The sequence below is a fragment of the Ochotona princeps genome, chromosome 10 (genome assembly GCF_030435755.1).
Source record: "Ochotona princeps isolate mOchPri1 chromosome 10, mOchPri1.hap1, whole genome shotgun sequence".
In the NCBI taxonomy this organism is placed as follows: domain Eukaryota; kingdom Metazoa; phylum Chordata; class Mammalia; order Lagomorpha; family Ochotonidae; genus Ochotona; species Ochotona princeps.
Window position 1 is genome coordinate 20805101 of NC_080841.1, and position 26831 is coordinate 20831931.

General features: G+C 38.6%; 1 protein-coding gene across 16 annotated transcripts in view; it reads left to right on the forward strand.

The window, feature by feature from the left end:
• RCOR3 (REST corepressor 3) overlaps window positions 1-22232 on the forward strand; it is a 56898-nt gene extending 34666 nt beyond the window's left edge. For 5 of the 16 annotated variants that reach the window (XM_058669149.1, XM_004578672.3, XM_004578671.3 and 2 more), the window contains 4 exons: window positions 1649-1726; window positions 11482-11539; window positions 20165-20406; window positions 20875-22232. In XM_058669149.1, the coding sequence (XP_058525132.1) occupies window positions 1649-1726; window positions 11482-11539; window positions 20165-20406; window positions 20875-21219 (723 nt within the window). In that variant the 3' untranslated portion in view covers window positions 21220-22232. The other 11 variants (XM_012930056.2, XM_004578673.3, XR_009246167.1 and 8 more) reach the window with 10 other exon arrangements.
• Window positions 22233-26831: the final 4599 nt, after the last annotated feature.

The following is a 26831-nucleotide window of genomic DNA, read 5'->3' on the forward strand; positions in this document are numbered from 1 at the left end:
CTTTAAAAAGTCTTTTAAGTTTTTCAGTTTATAGGCAAAACTCAAATTCCTTGGTCTGATTCCAGTTTAACTTCTTGCCACACCATAATGTATGCTTGTCTTCCTAAATGTTCTGCCTGGAATACCTTACTAGCCCTGGTCTCTGAGCCTTGGTCTGTAAATCCTTTAAATACATATCAGCGTGTTCATTCTCTTAGTCCCAGTCTTTTTCTTTCCAAGTTTGTTAGCTGTTTTAGGATTTATCAAACTTGTTAATTTCTCCATTTCTGTATGTCTTTCTAACATGGCCACCTCACTGCCTCTGAACCACCCTGGATTTTTGTGTTCTTAAGATTTTGGTAAAAAGAAAAATTTTAAATTCATGTACTAAGTTTTTTGTTTATCCGCAAAGGGAAAAGAACATACTTGGAAAAATGTAAACAAATAATCCTGACCCTTTATATTCCAAATGGAGAGTGACAGTATTACTAGTAGTTTAAAAATTAGTATGATTTAAGTTGGCATACTGTGGTCTAAACCTGTCTTTTCTTTGTGATTTTAGAAAAGTTCCTTAACATCTCTTACCTTGTGTTCCTCATCTATAAAATGGTTATAATAGTTTAAAAAAAAAGAAGTTCTACTGTAACTTTAAGCAAATAGGAATTTGTTCCAATGCGGTTAATACACTAGGAACAATCAGGAATAAATTACATCCAGCTGAACTGTGTCAACACTTGTGTGTGTACACACACCACACCACACCACACCACACTGCACCACACCACACCACCCCCTACCTCAGGCATCATACACAAGCTACATCAGTGCATTGTGTATTAGGAACCACACACATGTGGTGATAAAACCTTTCATCTGTCTTCAAATAACCTTCCTCCTGGCACTTATAATAACTCACAAGCTGCAACCATTTTGATGTCTTGTTCCACAAGCAACCTTCAGGTGTTGCACAAGGTAAATTATCACCTTTTTATAGCACCTGTGGATTTATTAACCATTTAGAATATGTGAAATTGTGCTCCCATTCATATTTGTTTTAGTTTCCTGTTTTTTCTTACATATTTACTGGTGAAAGTGTATGAATGTTGTGTCTCATCATCTTTTGCCCCATAAGACCTGTGGTTTTTATTTGAGTCTTCGCATCAGTTACTTTTGTGAACACATATATTGTGTTATAGCAGAACTGATTGTCCTTTCTGCACCGAGTGGCTGTGCAAAGCATATTTGAAAATAAAGCACTAAGAATGATATTTTAGGCATAATAAATATATAAGAAATATTAACTACCATCATCACCATGTTAATAGGTTATTATTTAGTTTAAATGTATAGTAATGAGAACAGTTAATGAAATTTAATCCGTTGGTGTAAATGTTGTCTTTGGATATAAGAAACACTATTCAAAGGTATGCAGACTGTGGTTTATTATGTTCACAGAGTCTCAGTGTCCATGAGTTTAGTAAGTGTATATAATGCCGGCTAATATGTGTAATGGTTGAGTGAGTGGTGTATCACATCTTGGGATAAGTAAGTTTAGTTTCCTCAAATAAAATTTAAAAGAGTTTTGGAATATATCTTTCTCATTTGTTGAGTCCAGAATGATTTACCTAAGTCTCTCATCTGATTCACTCTTTGGATTATTTTGTTGAAGGTTCAGAATGCTAAGCAAGTAAACAGTGCGCTTAAACAGAAAATGGAAGGTGGAATTGAAGAATTCAAACCTCCTGAGGTATGTTGTTGAAGAGTACATGGGATTAAGTGCAGAATAAAAAAAACTTTGTTCATTAGGTTGTACAGTGTTCAGCTACTCTTTTGATCAAGTATGTTACTAGTTGTGATATAATTTGTTACATCTCTATTTTTTTTTCTTTGTTTAGATCAGGGGTGGGGAACAGCTGTCTTGTGGGCCTGATAAGGCCCGCAAAATCATTTGGTGTGGGCCTGCCAAGGCAACTGCAGGTGGGACTCAAATTTTAATAAATCTATAACAAAGTAATTTCTAAGTTGATGATTCTGGGTGACTTCAAGTGATATCTAAATGGCCCTTGGCAGAAAAAAAGTTCCCCTCCCCTGATTTAGATCATTAATCTTTTGAGGCTTGACTAATTCTGTATGTAAGTAAAACTCTTTTTCTTGTCTTTAGTCACTCCTGCCAAAGTGGATAGGGAGATCATGTGACCGTGCAGGGTCATCAGTGAGTGCACAGTGTTCTCCAGGGGCTGCAGTGGCTTGCCCCAAGCACTTCTGTGCTTGTGTCAATTGGAAGAAATAGCAAGAAACAACACAGGAAAGGATTATATTCCAGAAATTTTTGTTTTTAGTATGCCATCTTTTGGCTCGGGTTTCCAACTAGGGTTTTTAGTATGTAAACTTAAATTCACATGCTTTTATCTATCAAAAACTAAAAACAAGCTACTGATAAATCATTTTCTCAAACCTAACTTATATTTCAGCTGAAACTTAAATAGACTTTGATATTTGTGATGTAACTGCAAGCATACTTAAGTGCTGATGAAGTCCAATCAAGAAGCTTTTTTAAGATTCCTGTGTTCTTATTTCTACCCTGGATTTGTATGTGATAATAAAAATGTCTCATTAGGTCCTAATAGGACTCCCCTCCCCCACTAACAGATTGACGGAAATGTCTACGGAGGAGCTGGGTGGGAGGCAGGAGAGCAAAGCTACAGAAATCTCACTATGTTTCTTCATTAAACTGCTTTAGAAGGGAAAATTTATTATGATGAAAGTTACTTTTTTATTTTAATGTTTTTTGAAAGATGTATTTATTTTTTATTGGAAAGGCAGATTTACATAGAAAAGGCGAGACAGAGAGAAATATCTTCCATCCGCTGGTTCACTCCCCAATGGCTGCAATTGCCAGAGCCGAGCTGATGCAAAGCCAGGAGCCAGGAACCTCCTCTGGTTCTCCTATGTGAGTGCAGGGGCCCAAGGACTTGGGCCATCCTCTGCAGCCTTTGCAGGCTACAAGCAGGGAATTGGATGGGAAGTGGAGCAGCCAGGACATGAACCAGCAACCTTAGGGGATGCTACCACTTGCACGTGAAGGATTAGCCTGTCAAGCTGTGGTGCCCGTGAACTGATGAGCATTCAAGGAACATGTAAGGGCAGTGTAGTAATGCAAAAGGTGAGCTTATTTTACTATTGCAACAAATTCAACATTGTGCTTAAGCTGTTTAGATTTTTTATGCATTAAAATGTGTAAGAGAAAAAATACAAATTGCCTATAATTTATAGTTCAAAAATAAATTTAAAAATTCACAGCAGATATTAAAAATATAGGAGTTAGGAAGAACTTTGTACTAGTAGGAGAATTTTGACAAAATATAAAAATTTCTAGGAAAATAGTCTTATCAAAATTGTATGCGAAAGAAAGCCTAAATAAAATGAAGAATAATTAAAATTTTTCTTTCACATGAAGACTCCAGATCCAGGCAATTTGACAGAAAAAAGCTGCAGGATTCTTTAAGGAACAGAAAACTCAAAATTTCCATAAAATTGTAGAATAATTCCTCATTAATATTGTATAAAGGAAGATGAGATAGGATGTTAGTGTTTTGTAACCTCATAAATACCAACTCATGTGATCTGTCTATAAACCTGTACAAGCGGAGGAAGTGGATGCTGTTTTTTCACATGAGGAAACTAGAGTCCAAAGAGCTTAACTCATTTCTTCAGGTCACACAAGAAATAATGGGACTTTGGCTGTAAAACACCCCCACACTTTTTTTTCCCCAAGATTGATTTATTTATTTGAAAGGCAAAGAGACAGAAAGAGATCTCCATTCGCTGACTTACTCCCCAGATGGGTTGTTAATAGCCATGGAAGAGCCAAGCTGAAGCCAGAAGCTTCTTGCTGATCTCCCAAAAATGGATGTAAGGCCCACACACTTGGGCCATTTTCCACGGCTTTCCTGGGAACCTTAGTAGGGCTGGAGGAGCCAGGTCTCAAACCTACCCCACAAAAGTGAACGCCAAACCTTTCTTTTTGAAATTAATTTATTTGAAAAGCAGAGTTAGGGAGAGAGAGTCTTCTGTCTGCTGGCTCATTCCCCAGATGTCCACAATGGCTAAACTAGGAACAGAAATTTCATCCATGTCTCCCACTTGGGTGCAGGGGCACAGGTACTTGGTTTATCTTCTGCTTTCTTACAAGCATTAAGAAGGAGCTGTATTGAAAGCAAAGAAGCTGAGACACAAAATGGCACCATAATGCCAGCCCTAAACCGCCCCAAATCTTAACATTACTGTCTGTATATTGAAATTCTAGTATTATTTTAGGGTGATTAATTAAACTCACATGATTTGAAGAATTTGTATTTTTTTATCATGTAGAAGATTCCCCAGTGTATATTTTTCTTACTATTGCTATTGCTTTCAGGAGTAGAGCAGTTTTAATAGAGTGCATCACAAAATTTAAAAAGACCTTGAAAAATCATCTTTTTTTAAAGATTTATTTATTTATATTGCAAAGTAAGATATACAGAGAGGAGGAGAGACAGAGAAAAATCTTCCGTCTGATGATTCATTCCCCAAGTTGCCGCAACGGCCAGTGCTGTGCCAATCCAAAGCCAGGAGCCAGGAACTTCCTCCAGGTCTTCCACATGGGTGCAGGGTCCCAAAGCATTGGGCCGTCCTCGACAGTTTCCCCAGGCCACGAGCAGAGAGCTGGATGGGAAGTGGAGCTGCCAGGCTTAGATCTGGCACCCAAATGGGATCCTGGCGTGTTCAAGGTGAGGACTTAAGCCACTAGATCACCGTGCCAGGCCCAAAAAATCATCTTGGTATCTTTAAGTTAGATTATACCTAAACAAAAAATAATAATCATCTTTGGAATAGTTTGAATAGACCTATATGAGGTAATTGCACTGGAAATCAATAGTTGCTGAAGAGCTTTATATATCATTTGGCTGTACTTGTTATTTTTTGTTTAGGGAATAATTTGGTGAAGAAAGTCCATTCCACTTTCCAGCATTTATTACCCATTTCATGTCAGGTGCTATTTTAGATACTGGGGGAGTGCTATGAGGAGGGAGAAAGCATAAAGATGAAGTTTGTTTTTGCACCTGCTTAAAAAAAGAACAAAAGTGAAGAGTCTAGGTGTTGTAAGACAATTTTAAAGATAGATTTGTACGCAGAGTGTTACAAAGAAACATATGGGCATTGTTTATTTTAGTTAAGATCATCAGGGAAGACCTCTTAGTGGGCTGCTACATCTGAGGTTTGAGGGATCAGTGGACTTTTTGCAAATAGTTAAAAAAAAAAAAAAAAATGGCAGGACATCCCAGATGGAGGGAATAAGAGCTTTAATGTTAGGCTGCACATTCAAAAAAGTCCCCTGGGGACAGTTAAAAGCAATTCTAAAATACAGTCAGCAGGGATTTCCTGAGCAAGAATTAGGGGTGGTTTGAAGTCATCTTTTCTCAAGGACATACTGTCTACTTAGAAAGGCAAAGAAGGGATGAGCATAGTGTATCAATGCTGATGAGATTGAGCAGGGACAGGAATAAGTGTGACAGGAGTAAGTGGGCAGGGACCAGTGACGAGAAGTAATGTGGAAGCTCCAAGAAGTCTGTCTTCCACATAGGAAGGATGTAGTGGAAACTTTTGATTGTAGAAATGTGCTGGTAGCCTGAAGCAGGTTAAATTAAAGCTAGGGAAACTAAGTACTAACAGACTCAGTGTGTGGATGATGAACGGCCAAGGGCTGTGGGCAGGGTTGGGTAGTAGTTGTGGAAGTGGTACCAGGTGATAAATCCACAGAAATTTGCATAATAGTAAATAGTGTGTTTCCTTGAAAATAGATGAGAACATTGGAGATGGTTGTGGTGTGTTTTATCATGCTTTGCTTTGTTTTGGAAAACTATACTAGATAGATGGGGGAAAGGGATCAGGAAGGAAGAAAATTTGTAAATGAAATAGGAGTACCTTTTTTTCCTTTAAAAAAAATAAAGGTTTTTATTGGAAAGACAGATTTACACAGACAGAGAATGAGAGACAGAAAAAAATCTTCCATCTGCTGGCTCATTTCCTAAGATGGCCATAATGGCCAAATCCGAACCACTCCAAAGCCAGGAGCCAGGAACCTCCTCCACGTTGCCCAGGCCATAAGCAATGAGCTGGATGGGAAGTGGAGCAGCCGGGACACAAACTGCCACCCATATGGGATGCCAGCACTTACAGGTGGAGGATTAGCCTGTTGAGCCACTGGGTTGGCCCCAGGAGTGTTTTTGAAGCTAAGAATTTCCCATATATACATGTTTTCATGTGACGTAGAATGGCATCCTTTTTTCATTAAAGATATTAGAAGAGTTTTCAGCACCGAGTAGAAGTTTTAACTTGATAAACCTTTTCTGATTTCCAGCTCAGAGGTGGTATGAATTTATCACCAAAAATTTGGGAGAGATGTGGAGACAGATTAATTTATCTGAGACAGAGTACAAATAAAATGCCACATTCATTAGCAATGCCAAGCAAACTCTTTTTCTCTTAATATTTATTTTTATTGGAAAGACAAATTTACAGAGAGAGGAGAGTCTGAAAGAGCTTCCATCTGTGATTAAGTCTCCAGATGGCCGTAACAGACAGAGCAGAACCAATCCGAAGTCAGGAGCCAGGACCTGCCTCTTGGTCTCCCACAAGGGTGCAGGGTCTCAAGGCTTTGGACTGTCCTGCACTGCTTTCCCAGGCCACAAGCAGGGAGCTGGATGGAAAGTGGAGCAGACAGGATGGGATCCTGTGCCCATATGATATGCTGGTGCTACAGAGCTGTCATGCTATCTCCCAAATTCTTTGTTCTAGAAGACTCTTTTTGACCTTTCTATTAATGTTACATTGTTTCACCTTGTTAAAACAATATCATTTCAGTTTGGGTCTTACCATGGAAGACTATATAGATAGTACCACATATCCAACTTCAACTACTGTTCAGTTCAGTTTTTCATAGATAGGTATATTCCAGTTGTCCTTTCTTTAAATCAATCTCATAAAAATAAATATTATAAAAATCAGCTTATAAAAATTCTGTATTGTTAAAAGTTTGATCCTGTTTCCCTTTCTGCCTTAACCCTCTTCCATTGCCCCTATTCTGTTACACAAACTGACAGTTGCAACTCTACTTCTGACATTTTCCATTGAAGCAGTGAATTTGTCTGAATTTCACAACTTGTAACTTCCAATTCCTTTTGCTCTGTTGAGCCAGGGGATTACTGCTTCTCTCTTCAACTTTCAAGAGGTAATGCTTTTTTTTTTTATGTAACTTACATTACCATTTCAGCAGTAATTTTCCTTTCTGGTCATAAATACATGTATTCTCTGAAGTTTTTTTTTTTTTGCCTCAGATTTCATTTCATTTCTTTTGGAAATGTACAACCTCATCACTTTGCTGTACTGAAGTCACATCACATGTACATTCAAACGACAGAAGTTCAATCTAAACATTGAATTCAGCTGGGCGGAGTGAGCAATATTAATAGCAAGGGTGGTAGTTCTGACAGTTCTTACTGAGTACCATCTATGGGCTGTGTGTCCTAAGGTGAGCACTCAGGGACTGGGAACTCAGGCCACTCTGCTTTCAAGGACAAGTGTCTCTTTGGGATGAAGGAAATTCTAATGTCTAGATATATCTAGATCTTTCTTTTTTTCTCTCTCTTTATTTGTTTCCCTTCCTTCCTTCCTTTCTTCCTTCCTTTCTTGCTTTCTGTCTTTTTACAACATTCCCTTAAATTTAAAGAAACAGTTTTATTTGGAGTCCAGCTGTAAAACCAGTGGTCCATTGCAGTGCTGGAAGTATTGCTTAGCTGTGGGGATGTATTCAGCCATTGTGTGCCTATCTCCATGGCTACCTTTATGCAGACATTTCAAGAATAATTTTTAAAAACTAATATTTAGGTCCTGGTGGCGTGGCCTAGCGGCAAAAGTCCTCGCCTTGAACACGCCAGGATCCCATATGGGCGCCAGTTCTAATCCCGGCTGCTCCACTTCCCATCCAGCTCCCTGCTTGTGGCCTGGGAAAGCAGTTGAGGACAGCCCAATGCATTGGGACCCTGCAGCCATATGGGAGACCTGGAGGAAGTTCCTGGCTCCTGGCTTAGGATTGGCACAGCACCGGCTGTTGTGGTCACTTGGGGAGTGAATCATCAGAGGGAAGATCTTCCTCTCTGTCTCTCCTCCTCTCTGTATATCTTACTTTGCAATATAAATAAATAAATCTTAAAACAAAAACCCTAACATTTAAAAGAATAGGCCTGTTTTATAATCTTACATTGGTAAGATACAGCTCTCTTATTTTCCCCTTATGAAAATTTCCCAGGCTCTTCAAGAATGTGTTTGAATCAATGAGTGTATTTTAGGCTTCAGTGAATCCCCAAATTCCCCTTCCTTTCCTACTTTACTCCATATTCTCAGTGTGTTCCAAATTAAATTCATCTTAGTTTTGCCTTCCTGCATCTACCAAATTAGCGTTTATTAGCTTCCCAGGTTCTTCACAATGTCTCTTTTCTCAGATGTCCAGGCTTAAAGGTCTTGTTCTGCTTCTGATGATGTGCCTTGCTCCCTGGCCCCCTCAAAACAAGCACAGTTACTGCTTTGTTGGATTGGGTGTGAGCATACCAAGACTGCGGATTTTTTTCTACCTTTCTAAAAGCAGTCCTGCTTGCATTTTTTTAGTTTAAGTGTTCCCAGGATTTCAGGTTTGTTTGTTTCTGCTTCCTGGCGCAAATTGTGTTGTTCCCTGCACGTAGAATGTCTTCTTGTTGTCGTCAGAAATATCTTAAATTTCCCAGTATATCTGTACTTTGAAATTTTTATTGAAGTTGTTTGTTTATCCAACCTCCTGGCTTTCTGGGAAGCTTTTTTTAATTTTCTTAGCACACATTATCGCCTCCATTTTTTTACTTCCTTTTCGTTAGCACTATTTCTCCATCCCATTTCTGCCTTTCAGATTCAACTTTGTGTTTGCCTAAGCACTGTACTACTTTTTAAAAAACATATACTAAATATATCGTCATATTAATTATGTTTAATCCTCAGAACAATCTGTAACATAAGTATATTGCAATTTAGACATGTAGGAGTTCCTCAGTGTCTGAACACTCACTAGAATTTTTTCTGCCAAAGGCCATTTGGATATTTATAACACCATTCATGAGCCATACAAAATTATTAACTTAAAACTAGCTTAATATAGATTTTTTTTGAATTTCACATCCCATCTGTGGTTGCCTTGGCAGAACCAATAAGACCCACAGGCCAGACATTACCCACCCCTGATCCAAAGAATGCCTGAGAAGCGAAAGTTTCCAAGCAAGAGTACATTGCCTGTTAAACTGATGATTATAAAGTTAGGCTGTGTTCACCAACTCTGACTGATTAGCTTTGGCTGTTTCCTAAATCTCATCCCTATAACCTTCTCTTCATTCTTGCTAATACAATGTAAGTACAGCACAAACTAAAACGAAATAGTAAGCTTTGCACAATGTGAACAACTTCATGAGCTCTGTTAAAGTGCATGGAAAGTTCAGTCACCTAAACAATTGTTACAGATGTCTATCTGGCAGAGTAAAGAGTTGCAGAAAAAAGATGATAATTCATAGGCAGATGCGTAAAAGAGGAATCATTCGAGGAGAATATTGAAACCTTCAAAATGAAGTTCCCAGTTTTATGACCATGTTGTAAATTTTAAAGCCCAAAGATTTATATCAGTATATGATGAAAAAATGTATACCAAAAACAAAAATAAATAAATAAATAAGGCATACTAACCGAACGATTTTTTTTTTGTGAGATGTTATGTATTTATTTGAAAGGCAAAGCAGCATAGTGAAAGAAACAGAGAAATCTTCCATCAGACAGACATGTCTTTCAAGCGCTGGTATACTCCCCAAATGCCAGCCACAGCCAGGTCTGGGCCAGGCCAAAGCCAGGGGCCAAGAATTCCATCCTGGTTTCCCATGTGGGTAGCGGAGGCCCAAGCACTTGGGACATTTTCCATTGCCTTCCTAACAAGAAGCCAGATCAGAAGTGAACCAGCCAGGATTGAAAATGGTGCTTGGATGAGGGATGCAGGCCTATCCAACGACAGCTTCCCCAAGCACACCACAACACCAGCCCCCATCTCTTGTGATGAACTAATTTTCATCTATTTTATTTTCATATTTTAAATTAACTTGCAATCAGCCTTTATTTTTTCGCTCTGTATTGTGAAAACTACTGTGAAGATTTGTGCCTGATTGAAAGACAAGAACTATTGTTAGTTCACTTCCCAGCGGCTTCAACAGCCTGCCAGAGTCAGACAAGTCAAGCAGGTCCTCCTGGGTGACCGGGAGTCAATGACACAGACCTTCAGTGCTTGCCTCCCAGTGCTGTGAGAAGCCGGGTCCGGGACGAGAGCCCCAAGTCAGACAGGCACTTGGACACGGGATGAGGATCTCCTGAAGATGCATGTTAATATTTTAAACTTTGGCCTACTTTCTTTAATTTCTGAGTGTGTCTCATAATTTTGTTTTCCTATTTTCTTTCTTTTTTTCTCCTAGTTACTATTGTTCCTTTGCCTCATTGCCAAAATCCTACTCTTGAGACTTATCTGCCTTCCACCGTCTTGCCTGCCTTTCTGTCCAATTTTGATTTCATCTGGGCTTCAGCAATTTCTTGCTTAGATTTTTCCTTCCTTCACTCTGTCCTTTTTCTTTAATGAAATATTTTTTGACTTTGAGTTTTTGGTTTTACTTCTTCACAAATGTTTACTTCTACCTCTTCACTCATGGTGTAAAACTTGGCATTCCCCAGAACATTTGTGTCCTGTAGAAGCCTTTTGTGTAGCCCAGCATTGCACAAAGCCACTTCCTCTTGGCAACTCCTTCCGCAAACCTCTAAGTGTGGGCATACTTACTTCTGTACCCCTGTGCCCCATCCTTAAGTTTATTAGGTCAACTGGTATACACTGATAAAATCTGTTTAGGTATTTGATATTGTGCTATAATAATAATAAAATCCTAAGCCTGGGAATTGGTCTTATCAACAACATTGGTAGATTTTGGGAGAAAAAAATGTATTATCAGCAGGTCACTTTGCTTCAGAAATTGAAAGAGAAAAAAATTAGATATGGAGATGCATTCTAAAGGAAATACTCTTAAATGTTTAAAATTAAGTTAAAGTCGTTGTCTGTGGTGTGTGAGAGGAACGTTGTGGTCAGAAAATGGGCTACAGATTTTCTCAGGTTTTAAAATCTGTGGTCAGCATAAATACTGATGTTTACTCTTCCAAGTCAATATCCATTTCATTGTCTTTGTGGTGTAAAAGCTAACTCAGATATATATATTTTTAATCCTTCTGAAAATGAAATCTTCGTAATTGGACTTTTAGTAATCTCATGTCTGTGATGTGGTGAAAAGTTAAAAAAGAAATAAGCACTTTGGTAAAATGTCTGTCTTCATATCCTCATTAGGAAACTTCTCTTTAATTTTGTAGTCAAATCAGAAAATTAATGCCCGTTGGACCACAGAGGAGCAACTTCTAGCAGTGCAAGGTATATTAAAGATAAGCAGTTATTGTTGTTACTAATGATTGAACTTGTCATGAAAGGTGACGACCATAGTTCTTTGTTTAGAAGTGGATCGAGAAAGGGCTCTCCTGTTCACCCACAGGCCCGGGGACCAGGATCGGGCTGTGTGTGGATGGGATCGACTGCTCAGCCTGATGTGCCTTTGGGGTCCCCAACAGCACGTCGTGCCTTCACAGCACCAAATCACTGGTGGTGGTGGCAGCACGAGCCAGCTCCATGGGCTCACAGTGCCTGTCTCCTGATGTTGGGTTCATTCCTACCATATTACGCATTGATACCTCAGAGTCAAGAGCATAAGTATATGATGATACTGTGATACTTTCTGGTTTCTCCACTTTTTGTAACAGTGTTTCTGCTTTGGCGAATGTCAGGTACTGAAAATTTAACTTAGTCAATACTTGGTTTTTCAGAGATGTAGCACTGAATGCTTAGGAACTTGACTTTATATTTTTGAAAAGAAACTTAAGATTCACATTGAAAGATATGCAAACAGCACTTTAAATACATCATTTATAATTATCTTTGTTATCTGGCAGAAGATTTTTTGTATTCTGAATACCCAAAATAAGTAGACAACTTGGAAGCATTCTAGATTCTGATTTTTTTTCACATCTGAATGTTTTGAAGAAAGACAAATTGTATATTCAGGGTTGTGGATTTTTTTTTCTCTTAAACTATCAGCAAGGCTGATTGTGTAACAAAGTTTAGTTTGAACTTTTTTTGTTGTTGTTTCTTGACTGAGTGCTCTTTGTGTTAAGTACCAATAGCTTTTAAAAATTGTATTTATGTATTTGATTTATTTGAGAGACAGAGGAACAGACAGATTTCCCAAATGCTGGTTCATTCCTGCATGTCTGCAGCAGCTAGGGGTGGACCAGGCTGCTGCCAGGAGCTGGAGCTGTGTCTTCTACACAGATGAAAGGTCCCCATTTTCTTGAGCCATCACCAGTTGCCTCCTACAGTGCATATTAACAGGAAGCTCAAATCAGCAGTAGAGCCAGCCAGGCACTGTGATAGGGGATGTGGGACCCCAAACCATGTCTTTACTGCTACCAACTATTAGCTTTTTTTAAGGTTAACAGTTCTGAGACAGGAGGCCCTAGTGAAATATCTGAGTACACTTTTGAAAATATTTTCAAATATTCGTTAAGAAATGTTAGTATAAAAAATAGGAACAAGCATTATTCAATTATGCGAATAAAAGTGGCTGATAGAATAATTCTCATAAGTGGTTGATAGATGGCTCTGTAATTTTTTATTTTGTTTTAAAGATTTATTTATTTCTATTTGAAAGCCATATTTAAGAGAGAAGCAAAGACAGAGCAAGATCTTTCATCTACTGTTTCACTCTTCAGATGGCCACAATGACCAGAGCTGGGCCAGTCCAAAACCAGTAGCTTGGAGCTTCTTCTGGGTCTCCCACTTGAACCATCTTCTACTGCTTTTCCAGGCACATTAGCAAAGAGCCAGATTGGAAGCAGAGCAGCTGGGACTTGAACCAGTACCATATGCAATGCTGGTGCATAGCACATGGAGGCTTAACCTACTATGTCATGACACTGGCCACGGTTCTGCAGTTTAAAGAAAATAAGATTTAGGTTCGGGCCTTGGGATTCGGGGGCAACTGCCGCTCCTCACAGTGTGGCGGCTGTGGGGGGTGCCCCTGCCGGGTCGGACCCAATGCTGGGGGCTCACGCCAAAGACACTGCTGCAAGGCAGTGAACGAGTCCTCGGCCTCATCCAAGAAAATAAGATTTAGCCAGTTATCAAGCTTTCAGAATACCACAGGAAGGTGCCAGCAGGATGTTAATGTTTGTCTTGTGCTCTTAGAGCATGATACAGTCACTTCATACAGGGAAATGCTTAATACTATATAGGCAAGGTCCACCTTTATAGAACTAAGTTTCTGAGTAAATCAGAACAAAATTGTCAATTTATAGCATAAGTTAATGTTAAAATTAGACTATGGTGCATTTAACCTTTGTTTTAAAATTAGGATTGTCAATAATTGCTTCCTACTCATTTAGAGCTGCTTCTTGTAGTGCTAACTTGGCTGTTTGGAGTAGGTGTTACTCCTGTTTGTGTAGAGCCTGTGTCTTCTTCCATCATAATAGAGACTTGAGTGCCAAGACTTGAGTGCTGGTTTGCAGTAAGCAGTTGGTTAAGGGTTAGGGTATTCAACCTGGACTCTGATGTAATGAGTTACCCCATGAAAGGGTTAGTTACCCAATGAAAGAGCATCTTGGAAACTGTGGGCAACTGTTCTGTCTACAGCACTAAGGGTCAGTTCTACAGCAGTTTTCCTGTGACTCTTAGGGTCAGGTTGGGTATGATGCAAAGCTGTAGGCAGAGGAAAAGCAATGTTAAGGTTTGTGCTTTGAGTTTGAGTTACAAATGTGACATAACTTATAAATATTAAGATTAAAAATAGAATATTAATACATAGAATCAAATATTTCTTCTACAGTAAGGCATGTTGCATACATTTATAAGTAATCCCTTAAATAAGTCATACTGGTATAACAGTTTGTATGGCAGTATGTATGATGTTCTTACAGAATTTCGAAGGCGCTTTCTTAGTAATACATTCATGTCTTATTTATTTTGATTATTTGGAATCTTTTTCCTTTTGAGGTTTTTCATTTTGTTATTCTTCCATAAAATAAAAGTATAAAGATAATTGTGTCCAAGATAGTTATTTTAGAATTACAAAATGCCATTTGGTTTCATGTTTATATAATGCTCAGAAGTGATTCTTACAAACAATATAATTGTATTGAAATGTCACCTGTGCCCAAGAGCCAACATGGTTAAAGTTCATAATTGCAGTGCGTACTTTAACACGTGTAGTTGTTTCTCCAGAAGTAGGACTCTTAGACGGCAATGATTTTTTGTTCTTTTTCAATTCTTTGTGGCACACCCTTACGTGATATCGTTCTAATGCACATTATTACAAGATAATAATAAGTCATGTTTTGATACATATTTTAACTTGTGTAGCACATTACATTAACACATTTTAGCCATATTCTGATTTGCCTTTCCTTTATTAAATGCCCTATTTTTTCTTGCTCGTAATAGAGTATTACAGTGCCCTGGAGAAAGAAGTCATGGCCTAGTGACAGTTGAGCTTCACAAGTACGTTTTGTGTTGTAACTCTTTTTTTTTTTTTAAAGATTTATTTATTTTATTACAGCCAGATATACAGAGAGGAGGAGAGACAGAGAGGAAGATCTTCCATCCGATGTTTCACTCCCCAAGTGAGCCGCAACGGCCGGTGCGCGCCGATCCGATGCCGGGAACCAGGAACCTCTTCCAGGTCTCCCACGCGGGTGCAGTGTCCCAGTGCATTGGGCCGTCCTCAACTGCTTTCCCAGGCCCCAAGCAGGGAGCTGGATGGGAAGTGGAGCTGCTGGGATTAGAACCGGTGCCCATATGGGATCCCCGGGGTGTTCAAGGCGAGGACTTAAGCCGCTAGGCCACGCCGCTGGGGCCCTGTTGTAACTCTTTTAAAACCAAATGAACCTATGAAGATCATTTCCTGTCCCAGGGCTTAAACTTTTCTATCCCATCAACTCATGTTATTAACTACTACATGCTAAGCATTTAAGTACCCATTTTCCTCTCTTTCTTACAAGGAAAGAGGAAAAATTGTACTCTGATCAAATAAGAATGTCTTTATATTTTACAATTTAACACTTTATGTTAATTGTTCTGTCTGTATTATAATTTTAGCAACATTCTTCAAGTGGGACATCATCAATGCAACTAGTTTAATCCTCTTAAAATAGTTACCAAAGAATGGTACTTAACTTCTGTCATAACAAGCTAGATAATAGAGAAGCCAAGTATTACCTTCATGTATTTGTGTTGATAGTGACATATCATTCCTGTTTGTAGCTTGCCATATGTAAAAGTATTTTTTTGCTCATCTACATGCTTTTGCAAGTTAGCCTAAGATCATAATCAAATAAGGAACATTCTTTGTTGAGCAAGAAAAGAAAGGAGTTGGATTCTAGGTATGTGTCTTTTATTTTTCTCATGTAAAATAGAACAGTTATTAGCTGTTTTGATATAATAGAAATACCTTTAAGTGTCAGAACAGAGCACTCTTTAAGTGTATAGAGGGCAGAAGCATGGTTTATAATATTTATCATTCTTATTTTAGTTTCCCTCTTAAATGTATTTGTTTCCCAGCCACTGATACTAAAAAAGCCCAGTATGTTCCCTAAGTAAAATCTGCATTAAGGCCAAACAAAATAGGTTTTCTGTCTTTATAAAGAAATCAAACTTTTATTTGTTTTTTTCTTGTTACTGCCATCTCATACAACACAAAATGGTAGAAATGTAGTAGGTTATGCGTACATATAGTGAAATTGTCTGTAGTTTACATTCATTGCTTTAAGAGAAATTAAGTTGCAGGTCTAGAAATTGCCTTCTTTCTAATTTTGTCACATATTAAGCAAACAAGCTAGAATGGTTAGAGAGATTGTGTGCCTTTGCATCTGGAAGTCAGCCTTTTGCTCTGGAGTTCTATTTTAACTGATGGCCATAAGAATGGAGGTAAAAGTATAACCCTCAGCCCTCTGATCCACTTACTTCAAATAATTAGCAATTCAAAATTTCCAGGGTTTTGTAATGAAATTTAACTTAATCAAGTTGAGAATGTAGGACCCAGAAGGGAGAAGGTACACGCTGGAAAGAGAGTACATGGTTCTGATGTGGTCTTCACCTTGTGCACCTTCTACTGTCCACTGCAATTGATGTCTTTCTACCACTTGAGATTTCTTCTCCTTTGAGAGACAGAGCTCATGTCCACTGATTTGCTCCCTAAATGACTGGAGTAGTGAGGGCTAAGGACCTGGCTGTTGGAGCCATCTCTGCATACTTCCAGGGTGCTCATTAGCAGGAAGCTAAAATCAGGAGAGGGAGCCAGAACTCAAACCCAGACATTCCAGGAAGACGGGCATCCCGGCCAGCAGATTCACTATTGGGCCAAACACCTGTCCCAGTATCTTCCTACTTTTAATGCTGAATTAGTGAAGAGACCTACATGGGCTGAAAAAAATGTATATCTCCAAATGGTTTTTCATGTCTTGTTGATTGAACCACATTCCTGTTTCAAAAGTAGAGCTTGAAAGAACTAATATTTCCTAATTATGCTGAAATGCATCCTAACTTGAAGAAATATCTATATAAAGGGCAGGAAAAGAATACCTTGAGGTTTTATGTTCATATTTTGTCCTTTATAGTGCACAAAGTTTAAAATGATGCATTAAACCAACTTCACAAATTCAGTCTCTGATAGTTCAGTACCTATGATAAATCCTTCCATTTGATACAAAATATCTCATTTAGCAATTTAGACATATAAATTAAAAAGTGTAAGCAAGAAAACAAATGGATGTTTTATATTGGGTAGTGTAGAACACTGGTTGGAAAATGTGGACTTTCATAGGCCACAGCAACAGAAGACCGTACTGAGTTACAGTTTCGTGTTCCCAACTTTAAATGTAAATATTGTTAAAGATGGCGTCATCTGCAAGCATAGAAATCCAAGGTATGTCATTATAACTTGTGAATTAAATTTAGATATTTGAAAAGCGATTTTTACCTTTCCCTGTGAGAGTTATAATTTGCCTCTCCCAGGGTTCTCTGAATGGTTATTCCACTACTCCCTGAAAATTGATCTCCTGCCCTACAGGTGAGACTTTAATTTAGCAACTATTACACCTGAGCCTTTGACTTCTTCAGGAAGAAACTAATCCAATCATAATATTTAATTCCATTGCTGAAAAAGGCTATCAGATTGCATTGTTTATTATAAACTATTTTAAAAATGGACCGCCTTTCCTTCCAGGTACAGATTAAAAATAAGGTTGCTATGATGCTGTCAGTTCTTCAAGTTAGCTGTTTTCTTTGCCTGCCCCACTGCCCATCCTCCGGAAGCCAGGCTGGACAGTCTCCTGAAGGAATAGTTCCATTCAGTAGCCATTTCACTGGAGCTTAGCTGCCTGCTAGTCTAGCTTCAAGCTTAAGGATCGTTATATTCTAACCCAAACACACTGTGACACGGGGGATGGAAGGTGATAAAGAAATCTGCCATGTACACCAGTGTGATTTTAGGAAGAAAAAACAGAGTTGCCAAGAACTCCGTAGGTTGTGTTTGTGCTGGTGTTGATGGATACTTTTTTTTAACATGCTATGCAGAGAAAATTAGGAAACTTGTCACAGTGCATTGGAGCAAGCAGATTAGGTTGCTCTTGTCCAGGAGGGCCTGCCAAGGAACTCAGCTACTCATGACCCTGCAAGGCAGCGTGAAGGCTGAGGGGATTCCTACCTGGACATGGCTCCTTGCAGGACACTCGTTGGGGTCCTCAACAGTACAACAGCTGCTGTGGTGCTCTGAGCCTTGATGACTCCACACTGGCATCCATGAGTTAACAATAACATCCCTGGGTGGCAGTCAAAGTCCCAAGGAAAACTAGAGTACTCATGAGAAATCATTTTGAGTTAGAATCTATAATTTTTGAAAATGGTAGAATACTGATGACAAGGTAAAATCCATTTAGCTAGAGAAAATTAAAAAGTAGAAGCTTAAAAGAAGGAACAGTTACATATTGGATCAGACTTGGGGACAACTTAGGGTTTGGAAAGATATCTTCAAAGGAATATGTCCTGAGGGTTATTCTGACTTCAAATCTGGAGTGTGACCTCTTACTAGGAATACAAAAGATCTAATCCCAGACTTAATTAAAATTTTCATTTTAAACTCATGTATTCGGTAGATTTGGGGCATTTTTTAGAATTTGAATTAAATATCCCAGTGCGGAAATCAGTACACAATAGAATGCTGTCTGGTTTGTCGTTTTTTCAGTGCAGCACTCTGAGATTTAGAAATGGCACAGATGTAACTCTTATGAGTTAACGTCTTTTTTAATAGATAAGTTGTCTTTTATTTACTGAAAAGGTGGAACAACAGCCAAGTCCCCATCCACTGGTCCACTCCCCAGATGTCCATAGCAACCAGGCCTGCGTCAACCTGAATCCAGGATCCCAGGTCACCCATGTGGGCGACAGGGACCCAAGCTCTTGCAGCATCTGCTGCCTTCCAAGATATATGAACTGACAGCTGTATCGGACGCCTTGTACCAGCACTCCAGTATGGAATGTGGGTACTACAAGTGCCAGTTTAGCCTGCTATGCTATAGTGGCCATCCCAAGACTAGTATTTTCTGGAAGTAGAAGTAGTAGAAAAATGCTTAAATATCTAACAGGAACTCCTATGAAATAACTTTGGCATTGTATTACCAAATTAATCCTTATTGGAATATAGAGACAATGTATACTTAACTTTAAAGTTCAAACTGGAGACCAGTTCATGAATATAAAACACTGCAAACAATGTCTTTTGCTTTGTTGTCTTGCATGTCTTTTGAAGACAGAACAAATGGATAAAACTTATGAATACCAAACTACATAAAGAAATAAAATATGATCATAGGGTTATAGTTTTGGGCCTCCTGTCCAAAACCCTCCAAGATAAAGGAACTCCCCATAATTAAACTTAATTGATTGTAATCAGAAATACCTGTTTCCAAATTCTCATTTTAAACTAAGGGCAGAATTCGCTGTTTAATAGTATTTTTTAAAACAAATTATAAAATAAAAATGTCTCATAACTTTCTGTTTTGCCCTAAGTACATTTCTTCCTAGAAGGAATTGGTGAACTTCTCAAATTCTTTGCAGTGAAATTTGTTCATTTTAAATTCTGTAGCATAATTGATAGTCTCAACTTCATTAATCATGATCCTTCATTTACAGTACCATCTCCATGAAAATTTAGAATTTCAAATAGCCATTCTTAAGATGGTGTGCACAAGTGCTGTTTCAGTGGTAACTACTCTCCCCTTATTCTTAAGACAGTGAAGCATACTCAGGTCTGTTGGAGTTTAAATACCCAAGTGACTGAAAAAAACCTTCCCAGTTTTTGATCCTTCAGACTGTAAAGATTCCCCTGCTTTTTACTTGAAAATTCTTATTTCTGTGTGTTGGTAACCTGGTGGGATAGGCAAGAACTCATGTTGAAGTCAGTTTTAAGACCAAAATTAGACTGCTTTTCTTAATGGGGGAGCTCTAAGGCTACTCACTCAGACCATTGAGGGGATAAGAGAGATGGCTCATTCCCATCCAGTTTTGTTTACAAACGGTGTTGCTCAAATTTAGGTGACTGGCTACTAGGGAAATAAATGAATATGGAATTGAGGATGGAACAAAGAATTCAATGCTTTACAATAATGGACTGTATTTGAGAGTTCCAGAAAGGATTGGAGAGAATAACTGAGTATGTAAAAACATGGTAAGTTTCTGATTGTTCAGCTGAAGGCAAGTGACGGGCTCAATAAAATGACATAATTGATAGTGTTCGTCTGTGATCCTGATGTCTTAGCCTGCATCTCAGAAATGAGCAATGAGCAGATTATCAGAAAGGATTTTCACTGCTGCTATCTTGTGTGTGTGCATGATGTGTAGTACACACGGCTCTCCTTACTGATCCTTCACAGGTGTATTATTTACTTTGCCTTCCAGGTGTCCGCAAATATGGTAAAGATTTTCAAGCTATTGCAGATGTAATTGGCAACAAGACTGTTGGCCAAGTGAAGAACTTCTTTGTAAACTACAGGCGTCGGTTTAACTTAGAGGAGGTATTGCAGGAGTGGGAAGCAGAACAAGGAACCCAGGCTTCTAATGGTGATGCTTCTGCTTTAGGGGAGGAGACAAAAAGTGCTTCTAATGTGCCATCAGGGAAGAGCACTGATGAAGAAGAGGAGGTGTGTTTGTGTATGGAATTTATGAGCTGAGGAATGACCATTCTGTGTGGTATTCTCTAAGGCTAATGTGTCAGAGGACTAGCTAAATGAGCATGAAAGGTTGACAATACACTTAGTGGTGCGTCTCGTGACTCTTAAGTCATAATGACACGCTAATTTCTGATCCTGGCAGAATGGAGAGTGTATTGTTCTTTCATCATAGTCTTATTTTTATTTCCAGTATTAAGCTGTTTACTAATAAAGATGCCTGTTTGGTAGCCTCATTGCTTTCTCAGTTTGGTTTTTTTTTTCTTTTTTGCTTTTGTTTTTTGTTTTGTTTAAAATAAAAGAAGCTTGTGCTTCCAATAAACACTGGTGTTATGTTTTTGTTTGTTTTGATTTGTTTTTCCTGTGACAGCCCAAACTATATTGTGTGAAGTTCATTAGGATTGACATCTCATACATGTATTTTTGTTTCCTCACCTCTAGGCACAGACTGCACAGGCTCCTCGGACTCTGGGTCCATCACCTCCTGCCCCATCATCCACTCCAACACCAACAGCCCCCATTGCCACTCTGAACCAGCCTCCACCTCTTCTTCGTCCAACACTGCCTGCTGCCCCCGCTCTTCACCGGCAGCCTCCTCCACTCCAGCAGCAGGCCCGGTTCATCCAGCCGCGGCCAACTTTAAATCAGCCTCCACCACCTCTCATTCGCCCTGCTAATTCTATGCCACCCCGTCTAAACCCAAGACCGGTGTTGTCCACAGTAGGTGGTCAGCAGCCACCATCACTTATCGGAATTCAGACAGATTCACAGTCCTCACTGCACTAAAGATTAATTGGACAGAGCTGCAGTCGCTCTCCACCCCATCATTACACCAGGGCTCATCTGACGATGCAGAAGAGCTAACACTCTTCCTAGATCACAAGGCTGCGGACTAGTTCTATGGCAGGTGCACTAGATGCAAAGGTTACTCGGCAGAAAGCCTTCCGTTAGCCTCCCTGCTGGGGTGTGTGTGTCCACCAATGTGAACACGCGCGAAAGGAGGAAAAAAGTATTCTGTAGACCACAGGGTTTTATTTTGTTTTTACTGTATTTATTGAGGTTCGTCACATTCTTGCCTCTTCATAGTCAAGGCTCTTAGGACAGGAACATTGACTTAGGAATTATGAAAGTTTCTTAAGGATATTTGGCGCTTTTTTAATTTAATTTTTAAAAACATTTTCCTATGTTAGGAGAGCAAGAATAAATAGCCTGCATTTCAGATTTTGGCATTTCTTTTATGCATATTTAACTATAGCTACATATCCCTTTTTTTCCAAAAAAAAAAAAAAACGCTTTTTTTCTTAAAGGAATTTAAATACATTCCTTTAAAAGAAAGCAATTTAATCAATTGCAAAGCAATTGTATGAAGCCACAAAGAATGTACTGAATTCACTGACCCTTTAACGTGCAGTGTAGGGTCCAAGTGAAAAGTCCTTGTTTAAAGGTCATTGGCCCTTCATCTATCAGTGATAAGAGGATTGGAATAATGCTTTTACACACCAATGAGAACTTAATGTGTTGAAATAGAATGTCTTTAAGTTCCTTGAAAGAGTTACTTTGGAATTTTTTTTAGTATTTTCTAAATGATAATCTGCTTTTAACTAGTAGTTGCCTACATTTGAGGACATTAGAGTTATTATATTTTGTCAGTTATGTAGCAATGATGGTTATGGAAACATTTATTTACAGTACTTTTTTATGATTTAGATTCTGAACTTAAAATTGCCCTCATGCTTATTAAAATGATCTGCACTTAATATGAAGGTTGTTTTCTTGATAAATCTATTTTACTGTTTGGATACATTTCTGTATTCCTTGTAGCCAGCCTGTACTTTTGGGTTTGGTTTAGGGTTAACTCATCAACATTATTCCATAAAATAATTTAAGAATCTGTTATCTGACATGTATCAGCATATTGACACACTTGTCCTGTTAATGCAAAATGTGAGGCCCCTTTTTATAAAGAAACAGGTATTTCAAGACTTCTTAATTCAACACATGACCAACCATTAACTACCAACAAAAAGTATTTTGTAAGTGATATTTCAACAATGTGTTACTAATATTTTTTATATTTTATGATTGATGACTAATTTCATATTAGAATCATGATTTATGCAGAGATCAGTTAGCTTGCCTTACTAATGGATAGAAGGCTGAATGTTTGCACATTCACATTCTCATTGCATTCAGAACTGCTTCGTGAACGAATCATCATCTAAAACCCTAATTCAATGTATCTGAGAGATCATACATTCCCGACTGTCGTGGAACTGTGTTAACCATTGGCTCAATAGCTTTAAAGAGCTATAGATTCAAGTTCACTGATGATCTTCCTTCCAAATGGACCCCAAGTTCTGGCATAATCTAAAACATGACCTGGGTGGGTCCTGGTCCTTTCCTTTCTCATCTGATCATCCTAAATGGTTCCCACCCTGGATTAAAACCAGATGAAATATAAGCATTAAAATTAACAATATTCAAGAATTTATACTTATTTTTCCTTTAAAGACCACAAGAGACATTGGCATATCTTAAAAGAAAATATTTAAAGCATTTTTTTAAGCACTTAGATTGTCTTGCATTGTGCAAACTATATCTTTACCGCTTTTAATGTCTTGTCTCTTGTCAGTAGACCTTCAGTACACAGTACATGGGATGTCAGGTTGGTCAGCATCAGCATCTCGGACAGCTAATAAGGACGTTGTGATTCATTTAAAAATCTCTCTATCCCAGACATGGGCCAAGGTGCTGCATCTGAAGGGTGTGCTGTAACTTGGTTTACGTATGTTAGAGCACACAGTAGAAAAACCTTAGATTCATTAGGAATATGACACATGTATATAGTGAGATGTCTTTATTGTGTGCTTTACATATTTTGTAAATATTTTGCACGTCATTATTTTACTTTTTTGTTTAAGCAGTGTTTGGCCTGAAAGATTGAAATGCTTGCTGCTTATCAAAGGATTAAAGATTTAACGATGTCTATGTCTTCTATTTTATATAATTTCGTGTTGCATTAGTAACTTAGGACCTCCCCGCTGTGAAAATCTAGATATTTCATAAGAAAGCAAAACCTAGAAATGTTTCAGTGATCACTTTGATCGGTTTCAGGGTTATGTTTCTGAGAAATCTGCACTGGCATTTTTATTACATAACAAATCCCTGATGATGCATCTGGTAAAATTATATTTTTATTCCAGTATAATATGGATGAGGTAAAGGTAAGTTACTGATCAAAACTTGTTCTTAATCAGTTTACATCAAAGGAATAAAGTAGAATATAAAATAAAGGAAGGAATATAAAATTTGTCCTAACATAGACCTGTATTCTTTTTTAGGAACAGATAAAGAACAATCCAAAAACTGAGTAGTTGTTATTTAAAAAAAAAAAAAAGCATTAAGAATGTTGCAAACACTTTGGTTAAAATGCAAACTTATTAAATAAGCTGTGTTAATTTAATGTTCACTCCTGTTATCAAAAGAATATTACCCATAAGTATTCATTGCTAACTAGTTAATATGGGTGTCAAAGTCTCAAAAAGAATAATCTTGGAATTCCTCAAATGGCCAGGCTAGGCAAGCCAGAACCAGGAGCCAGGATCTCCCTTCGGATCTCACATGGATGACAGGAACCGTCTGCTTTCCCCGGGCACATTAGCAGGGAACCAGATAGGAAATGGAGCAGCTGCGATTTGAACCAGTGCCCATAAGGGATGTCTGCTGTGCCACAACATCAGCTTCTTATCCTGTGCACTTTAATGTTCAGTGTACAAACAAGGTGGGTTTTTCTCGAGGGGTTTGTCTAGCTCAGTATACCAACCAGCGTTTTTTTGTTTGACATGAGCTGGCTTGAAGACGCCTTCACCCCCAAGACCACATTTGTTGACGTGCTGGCTATTCAACTTATCCCGAAATTGGGAGACAGGATCACTGAAAGCCTTTTGTTATTGGGCTTGGGAAATAACAAAATAGTTGCCCTCAAAAAAAATTTTTTTTTAATAATTGATGTTCTTGCTCCCTGCTAATGGCCTGGAATGCCATCAGGTGGCACCAGTTCTTGGGTCACTGCACACACATCTGAGACCCACTTGAGATGAAACTCTTGACTTCCTTCCTGTAGAAGCCATTTTGGGACTGAAACAGCACATGGAAAATGTCTCTTTTTGTCTCTGCCTCTCTACTAGAACTGCATTTCAAATAAAATATTTCTTTAAAAAGTTGCCGTACTTACTTATTTGAAAGGGTTACAGAGAGGGAGACAAAGATCTAGCATCCATTGAGTCATTCCTCAGATGACCTCAACAGCTGGGGCTGAGCCAGGCTGAAACTAGGAGCCAGGAGCTTCATCTGGGTGTTTCACATGGGTGCAGGGATCCAAGGACATGGCCGTCCTGCTGCTCAAGGCCATGAGCAGGGAGCTGGATGGGAACGGGAGCAGCTGAGGCTCCAACTCTAACCCACTATGGGATGCGGGGTCAGGTGGCGACTGGACTCGCCGTAAACTTTTGACTTGATGAGTCTGTTCCACCTGACTAAACAAGTTATTTAACCTCTCTGAACCTGAGCTTTGTGATTAGTAAACTGGGGACTACATCTTCCCACTGAATGCTGGAAGCTTTTGTCCTACGTAACATCATCACCTTCCTAATAAGGGTGTGTTTTGACATACTTCAGAAGAAAGAGTAGTACAAAAAAAAGTTGAATTCCAGTTCAAAAAGACAAACTGAACGTTTACTTTTTAAATTCCCTCCACAAACTGAAGTATTAGAGTGTAAAAATGCAAATAGTCAAAATGCAGAGAGGAGACTTAAAAGGATGCCATAATAACCGATAGAGGATGTGAGTGTGGAGTGCCCCATGGCTTCTGCCTCCTGGTATTCCTGCACTTGTGAGCTGCCCAGATTTCTTTTTTTTTTTTTTAATTATTATTTTTAATTCATTAATAACATTGTATTATGTGACACAGTTTCATAGGTACAAGCTGCCCAGATTTCTAACCACCAGGGCAACAGGTTGGCACTTCCGCAATCATGTCCTATGGCTTCATGACTGCTGTCCTGCCAGCAGACTGGGCCTTCTGTGCTGGCTTTGGGAAGCAGGCTTTCTGGTGCCATCCAGCCAAGAGCTCAGGCCTGTTGTTCAGCAACCTGCCAGGTGCTGAATCCCACCAAGGACATGTGGAAATCCATCCTTCCCAGTCAAGCCCTGTGATACCTGGATCCCACATCCACTATGACTGCGTGCAGCCCCTGAGAGACCCCAGAGTGGAGAACTCCATTAACTTGTATCCAGGCACCTTACAGAAACTAAGCTGCTCAGGGGTGGGGTGATCTGTTATACAACACTAGAACCTGTGAACACGATCAAAAGAAATGTGTAATAATACTAACATCAAAGATTTCAAAACAAAGAAGATCATCAGGAATAACACTGTTCGTTGAGTAGTGATAAGTGAGTTCATCAAGAGGATCTCCAACAGAAATGCAAAAAGGAACAGGCAAGTTCACTATCAGTCGGTGATACCAACACTCAGCTCTCCATAACTGGGTACAGTGTGTAAACCAGAAATCGGTGAGGAAAAAAAAGGCTTGGAAATGCTCGTAACCACTTTTCCTTTGAAATTATAAATCATTCCTTACAACAAAAGCAGAATAAGCAATCTTTTCATGTGTACATAAACTATTTCAGACATAAACCATATTTTGTGGCACAAGCAAGTTTCAATAAGACAGAAAGGATTCAAACTGCCCTAAGTATGTTCTCCGGGTAAAATGAAGCTAGACATCAATGAGTAAAAAAAAAGAGAGAGGTTCTTAAATATTTGGAAACTGAAGGACTTGCAAGAGACCTATGAGTCAGAAAAGAAATTACAATGCAAATTAGAAAATATCTTGAACTGAACATGAGAATGATACGATCTATAGGTGCCACAAGGCAGTGCGTAGGAACCAATTTATAGCTTTAAAGTGAAATCCAACACTTAAGTAAAAAGACTGTAAATTCAATGAACTATTTTCTTCTTAGAAAGCTACTTAAAAACAGTGAACCCAACTCAAGAGAAAGATAATAAAGATCACAGTGGAAATGAAATAGGTCACAAAAATAATACATAAACTCACTGAACTCTGTAAAGAAAATCAAAACCTGGCTAGATAAAATGATCACAAAAGTACAAGTGAATGCACACGTTATCAAAAATACAGACTGAAAAATCATCACTATATGATCTACAGAAATTAGGTTTAAACTAGCGTGAGCACTTTATGCCAGCACATTTGAGAATGTTTATGGCTGAAATCTTTACCCACTGCAAACTCGTGGCTCAGTTCACTCTATAGCTAAATTCCCTCAATCCCTTACAAGGAGAAAACCCCACCTACACAAATTCTCGGAAA